The sequence below is a fragment of the Meriones unguiculatus genome, chromosome 3 (assembly GCF_030254825.1).
Source record: "Meriones unguiculatus strain TT.TT164.6M chromosome 3, Bangor_MerUng_6.1, whole genome shotgun sequence".
NCBI classification, from domain to species: domain Eukaryota; kingdom Metazoa; phylum Chordata; class Mammalia; order Rodentia; family Muridae; genus Meriones; species Meriones unguiculatus.
Window position 1 is genome coordinate 24032169 of NC_083351.1, and position 7016 is coordinate 24039184.

At 48.7% G+C, this 7016-nt stretch overlaps 1 protein-coding gene across 1 annotated transcript; it reads right to left on the reverse strand.

Annotated features, from left to right (window-relative positions):
* Window positions 1-671: 671 nt before the first annotated feature.
* On the reverse strand, window positions 672-4651 carry Smim12 (small integral membrane protein 12). Its single transcript, XM_021644800.2, has 2 exons — window positions 4499-4651; window positions 672-1541 (listed from the first exon to the last, which is right to left on the reverse strand). The coding sequence occupies exon 2, from the start codon at window positions 1534-1536 to the stop codon at window positions 1258-1260; it is 279 nt and encodes a 92-aa protein (XP_021500475.1). The 5' UTR covers window positions 1537-1541; window positions 4499-4651; the 3' UTR covers window positions 672-1257.
* Between the last annotated feature and the right edge of the window lie 2365 nt (window positions 4652-7016).

Genomic DNA, 7016 nt, shown 5'->3' on the forward strand with positions numbered 1-7016 from the left:
TCCTGGAAGCCTAGCAGGCCTGTCTCATAATAGAAAACTGAAGAGGAGGAGGACTGGGAATGTAGCCCGGTGGCTGTCTAATGTGTGAGGCACTGGGTTCCACCTCAGCAACCTCCGCTACCCAAAACAATGCCAACCACCATACGGTAAGATGGAAAAGTATAGCTATGGAACTCTTTTAAACCTATAGAGAAAGCTATGTGGGGTGGCACATGTCTTCCAGCTCAATTACTGAGAGGCGGATTTCTGTGAATTTGAGGCCAGCCTGGTCTACATGAAGTTCTAGACTAGCCATAGTGCCCCTGTTTCAAAACAAAGCAAAATTCAAAAACCCACAGAGACGTTAGTGAAAACAACAAAATGTTGCCGACAGCTGCACTGGAGCATAGGGAGTGAGGGTGACCTTTCCTTGTTCCTGCTTTTCTCATTCAGTTTCTTTAATGTGCAGATATCCCTCAGTGTGTACACTGGCAGTGTAGGCTCCTGGGATGCTTCAGCCTTGTGCAATCACGGTAAAGGGACTCCTGGGAACTTGCGCCTCCGGGAGTCTCAGCTAGCACTCAGTAAAACACAGCGTCCAGCTGTGCTCACAGTCTTGGCATGTCATACCCAAATGCCTGCGCCGATTCCTAAGAGAGCCCAGAACTATCCAGAAAACAGAACCCCATCAATATGTCTCAGGTGCCACTTTAATGAGGCTCTCACTGCACAGCGAGGGAGAGTGGAAGACAGTGATTATTTCCAGGCATATACCCCTGCACCCCACGGTAAACAGCCTGAGCGCCCCACAACAGAAACATGCTTTTTTCCCCCCTGAGAATCTCATTCCTGAGCCAATAATGTACAAAGAAAACAAGAAAAACTCATCAAGGGAGGAGGGAGATTTCCGAATTCTTTCCAGTGCAAAAACTAGAACTAGACATGGAGGTGGCCCTCCTAATGGCAACAACAAATCCCAGCTATTTCCAGTTGAGGCCAAGCCCCTCCCCAGCGAGCCTGAGACCAGTGTTCACTCCCCAGGGCTCCTCCCTGCGGCACTCCCAGGAAAGAGCGGAGGCCCACACAGTCATGGAGAGCGACTGGTCAACAGTCTTCCTCTTTGCTGGCCCCTACTGCTGCAGCTGTACAGCCATCGAGGACCAGCCGGTATGTGTGAGGCTGTGGGGGCAGGAGGGGCCGGGGTGAGCAGCAAAGCTGGGTCAACATGGTGGCAGGGCATGTCACGGCCCTGTGCACCACAGGGACCTGGGCCCTCCATTAATTCTTCTCCGGACGGTTTCTGTTCAGGACTGCTTTAGGGGCAAATTCCAGCTTGTCCTTCAGGCTCACCACCTGAGTGTGGTCCTTCCCTAGCAGCTCGTCCAGCTTTCGGTCCTCTCGGCGCTCCAAGATGCTCTTTTCCTCCTCCACAGGCTGAGGATCCTTTCCTCTGATGAACCATTCCAAGTGGTAGCCCACAGCCCCGACCACAAAGGCCACAGGAAAGGTGACATAGGGGGCATAGGTACGCACCACGGTCCAAAACACAGGCCACATGACATCTGCAGAATACAGAGGGTGTTAGGGAGAAGCGAGCATCCCCTCCCCCAGCAAACGTGGCCAGCCTGTGGGATGCTCTACTCGGCAGGCAGCCTGGCACTAATAACTGAGTGGCCACCCCACAGAGCAGCAAGTGGACACTGCGCTTTGTGCAACAGTTGCGTTCCTGAAATAACCTAGGAAGCTGTGAAGGAATGGACTGTTAGGAAGGGGGTAACAGCTCCATGAACGATGTGCCCCTGTGAGCAGACACTTCTCACAAGGAGCCTCCAAGCCTCCCCTAAGGGAGCCTCAAACCTGGTGTGACCTCAAGTCCCCCCTCCGGTCTGTCAAAACATTTCAGGAAGGGAAAAGAAGCCTTTTCTCTGCTCTATGCAAGTTCACACGCACACAGCAGCACTCTGGTCCTGGCTCTTTGATGATAAGCAGTTCCTTTTCCTTGGGTAAAGGGGCTTATCTAAACAGCCAGAAGCTATGATCCCTTAGCTTCTGGACTACAGATCAGTAAGAGCTTTGAGATATGTGCACTTGGCTCTCCTAACAATGGCACCAACCTAGCATTAACGAGTCCTGGTTAAACTACCTTCAAAATATACCACCTGCAACCACGCTCCACGTCCTCACGCTTGCACAGCAAAACCCTGAAAAACACCACAAATGAATACAGCACGCCACATGCCCTAGAACCCTGACACTTGAAAAGTCCCAGCGGAAAACGCTGTAAAATAAAAATAACAAAAACTGTGGAGCTGCCCCTAGGGCCTCCTGCAATGAAATGCCAAAGTAATATACAAACCCACACTCAAATAGCCACTTAGGCACAAATGATTACCACTATTAAATTACTATTTATACCATTATTTAATTACTGATACAATCATAAAAGGCCATTGACAATGAACATAATAATGCTAGCTACCATCTACTGAGTGCTTAGTCCAAGCTGGGCCTTGGGGTAAACACTTTCTCTTTCTCACTCACACACTCTCTCTCTCTCTCTCTCTCACACACACTCACACACACACACACGATCTCTAATCCTCATATTCACTCCTTGGTCATCAGCATAAAGTCACTTGCCTGTGTTTATGCTCTCATAATTATTTCTCTAACCCTGCTCTCTCTCTGCTCTAGGTGAGCCAGCCAAACCTCATGGAGGGTGAGAAAGCTCTCCCTTTCTCCCTTTCGTTCTAATTCTCTTGGGAGGAACTGCAGTGTCTTATGGGCCTGAGACTGGAGAACAGCAGCAGATTCAAGTTTCTCTTCCTGGTCCTTTGACCTGACACCAGACCCTATGCCCTACAGTATCTCCCTAGTAGTTACCTGACCCTCATAATACCTCAATGATGTAGGAATTACTTGCCCAGAATCTTGTCTAAGGACACAGTGGCTCAAAGACACGACGTCAGCTTGCTACAATCACTGCAAGTGGCAGGCCCACTGGTTTTGAGGTCAGGCCTGGGCTTTTTCTAGCAGAAGGAACACTGGCGGATGTGCGCATGGTATCTGTTCAAACCTTGGGTGTAGGGAGTGCCTCCTGCTGCTCATTAGCTTAGCTTTTCATTATATTGGAAGACTTCCTTTCTTGTGTGCTCTAAAGTTATACCAAGAGATCTATGAGGTCTAAGATATACACATTAGCAAAGAGGGACACCCTTAAGGACCCCAAATTCAATACTTCTCCATTCTATTTTCTGTCTTGAGTTTTTGGCTTTTTTGTTGGTTGGTTTTGGTCTTTTGAGACAGGGTTTCTCTGTGTAGTCTTGGATGTCCTGGAACTAACTGTGTAGACCAGGCTGGCCTCAAACTCATAGACACCCTGCCCCTGCCTCCCTAGTGCTGGGATTAAAAGCATGCACCAGCAGCACTGCCGCTGGGCTTGTTTTTGTTTATTTTTAAGACAGGTTCTCATGTCCCTTAATGTAGTTGAGGGTGACTTTGAACTGCTGGCCCTCCTTTTTTCTCTCTCTTTCTACGTGCTCGTGATTAAAGGTGCACACTGGGTGCAAGTTCTTTATACTATTCCTGAAAGTGACTCTCAACTCAACTTTCCCATTTGTCTTAAAGAGTATCAAGCGCCAATCTACAACTATCATTCTCATATATAAAGCGCAAGTACTATGCGGTCCCGTCCATATTCCAGTCGTCCATGTATCCAGCGCAACCATCTTCTCTGTGGCAGGCACTGGGTGGGCTTACCCTACTTGTCTACAGCTCTCAAAACACCTTGAAGCTCCAAAAGGCTAAGAACCCGGAATGTCCGGATCGTCCTAAGCGCTATGCCTCTTCCCACCCCCGCTAGCCTCCCTGGCAAAAAGCTACAATGTTTGTTGATCGAATAAACGACAGGCAGGATAGACAAATCGATAATGTAAGCCTACAGCCGTCTTCCACCCACACTCAGAGGGGCAGAAATGCGATCACATGTAGCTAGACTTCAGGAAATCATCCCTAGGGTATCAAGGCGTCAGTAGCAGAAGTTTATCGCAAATCCTGCGCCGCCTATTTCCAGCCAGGCATGCAGGGAAGCCTGCCAAAGGGTCCACGTACAGAGAGATCAACGGGGCAGCCCGGAAACCTGTCCTTGTGCCCGGGCCCACCGGAAGCTACACTCCAAATTCGAGCTGTCATAAGAGGTCCGAGAAGGTGAAACAATCAGCCTCGACAGCTACTTCAGTGAAGTTTGGGGGTGGGAGCGCCAGTGGGGTCAGGGTCATCAGCGGCCGGTCACCTGTCCCGCCACGCCACACGTGTGGCCTCGTCACCCTTCCAGCCTGCGGATGCTGAGACGGACAAGTTCTGACCGCAGCCCACACTCGGCCACCGAGAGACGGCCGGGGCCGGGACGGTCAGGGAGACCACCGCTCCCTCAACTAGGACGGCACGGCCAGAAGCCGTCTCCATGGAACCAGGGCCAGCGATCCTGGAAAGCGAAGCGCCCTCGGCCCTAGGAACTCACCTGCGGCCCAGCCCGCACACCCCGGGACCAGCCCCGTGCTGCGCCCGCTACCCGGGAGCAACACGGACGTCGCAGCTCCCAGTGGCCCGCGGGGCGTCGCCCGAGGCCCCGCCCACTGCCGTCCGAAGAGCAGTGATTGGCTGAGCTCCGACCAAACGACAAGAGGAAGGACGCCAAGCTCCCGCCTCTCTGTTGGAATGAACGGATATGAGTATAGCGCCCCCTGGAGTCTCGGAGGCTCCCCTGTGTCTTTGCCACGTGTTTGTGGATAAAGTCATGCATTCATTGATCCAATTGAAGTTCGTTAGGCATCTTCTGAGACCTAGGTCCGGTGTTGCCGAAACGGAAAACCCAACCACTGACCTCCAAAAGCTCCCTTAGCAGGGGACAAACCTCTTCCAGCCGGGCTGTGGTGGCACACGCCTTTAATCTCAGCACTCGGGAGGCAGAGACAAGTGGAGCTCTGAGTGATCCAAAAACCAAACCAAAGCAAAAAAGACCTCTTTGGCTCTGTGCTTTCAGGCCGTGTGTCCTTGGGAACATTATTCTGTCATTATCCTCATTTCTTCTGCATAGCGTCAACACCACTCGTTTTCTCAGAGATGTTGTGAGGGTTTGGTAATAACACGTAAGTTAAGTATTGTGTCTGGCACACTGCAAGCAGGCGAATAGACGGTAGCTAAGAAGAGTCTACAAACAGCTGAAAGGTAGCGAAGACAAGACCCCGTGATACAAGAACTCACTCTCCTGCATGTTTCCACTGTCCCTGAACAGGCATATATTTACCACATTCAGGAAAAAGCCTCATGCCCAAGCTCTCTAAGGCTCCAACATGGTCCTGCCTTCCCAGTCTCCCCACACTGACCCTGATCAGTCTCATTTCCATTAGTAACAAATACTAAAAATCAACTTTCTAAGCCTGAGCCTTTCCACGTTCTTGACAAATGAGCTGTGAATTATTTTTCAAGGTCATCATTTTTCAAGGTCATGAGTCTTTTTTTTTTTGGTCATGAGTCTTTTTATGGGAAGCGTCTAGACTGCATTATCAAGTAAGAGAGACTTCCTATTTTATACCAAAGAGTCCAAACTAAGCCTGAGAGTGAAGGTGAGGAGAAAGAAGCTCCTAGAAACTAGCAATCACAATTAGCAGAACTTGATTGTTTGTGTATTGAATACGTAGAGAAGAGAGTCAGAATATCTAGAACAAAGGCTGGCATGTAGTCAGCCATTCTACATGCTATAAATTGGAGATACAGCTGGAGACTGCCCTCAGGGGATTTCTGGCTGAAGAGAAAGTAGGTAGGCTCACAAAATGTTAGCAGTCTAAGAAATGTCCTAACGGAGGACACCATCAGCACATGTAAGAAGAGTCAGTGGAGGTTCCCTGGAAGGACAGATCCTCAAACTGTATCTAAGTGATGACTAGAGGCAGCCGCCAGCTGAACTGAGCAGGCACAGCAGCCCAACTTACAATGAAATGACAGCAGCTGAGAGCTCTTAAGACCAACCTTGGCTATACACCAAGATTCTATATCAACTAAGCGAGGGGGAAGCTGGGCACAGCGGCACACGCCTTTAACCTCAGCACTCCAGAGAAAGAGGCAGGTGGAACTCTGTGAGTTTGAAGCCATCTTTGTCTACCACTCACACACTTACCAATTGCTGATCAGGCAGAACTACGTGTTGAGACCCTGTCTTTTTTTTTTTTTTTAACATACCAAACTTTGAAATTATTTGTGGTTTCACAACTTGACTCTATGGCTAATCTGATAAAATATATTTCTAACCTTTTATAAAAAAATATTTTAATTATGAGTAGGTGTTTGTGGAGAGTGCACATGAGCACCAGCACCTGTGAGGATCAGAAGAGGGTGTCAGATCCCCTGGAGCTGAAGTTACAGGAAGTTCTGAGCTGTCAGACATGGGAACTGGGAACCAAACTTGGATCATCTGCAAGAGTGGTGTGTTCTCTTAACCACTGAGCCATCTCTACAGCCTTATTTGCATTAACAATAATAATAATAATAATAATAATAATAATAATAAAAGATACCCTTAGGGCCAGCCAAATGGCTCAGCAGTTAAAGGTATTTTCCACCAAGCTGATGGCTTGAGTTCCATTCTCAGGATCCTCACGGTAGAAGAAGAAAATCAAGTTGTCTCTGACCTCCTCACCAGGGTTGTGGAATATAAGCACCCATCCACTCCCGCACACAAATAAATAATAAAATGTTAAGACATCCTCTAGGGTTGCTGTTTTAAGCCATCTTAATGTGCAGAAAGAGCTTGCCAGAGTTCTTGGCATCCGCTCAGTGAGTGTTTGATAATAATGCTTCTTGACACATTAAGTAATTTCCCAGATTCCTGCTTCTTTCTGCAATTTTCATTCCGGGCATCACTTATTCATTAACAGAAAAAAAAAAATCTGAATAAAATCTTCAAGTTTGCTCATCTCATCACTCCCCAGATCCAGCCTACGGCACCTGATTCCTAACTGCCCCTCAAAATAAGCACCATT

Coding starts and splice junctions, on each gene's coding strand:
- Smim12 (XM_021644800.2), bottom strand. CDS start 1,536: ATGTGGCCTGTGTTTTGGACCGTGGTGCGTACCTATGCCCCCTATGTC.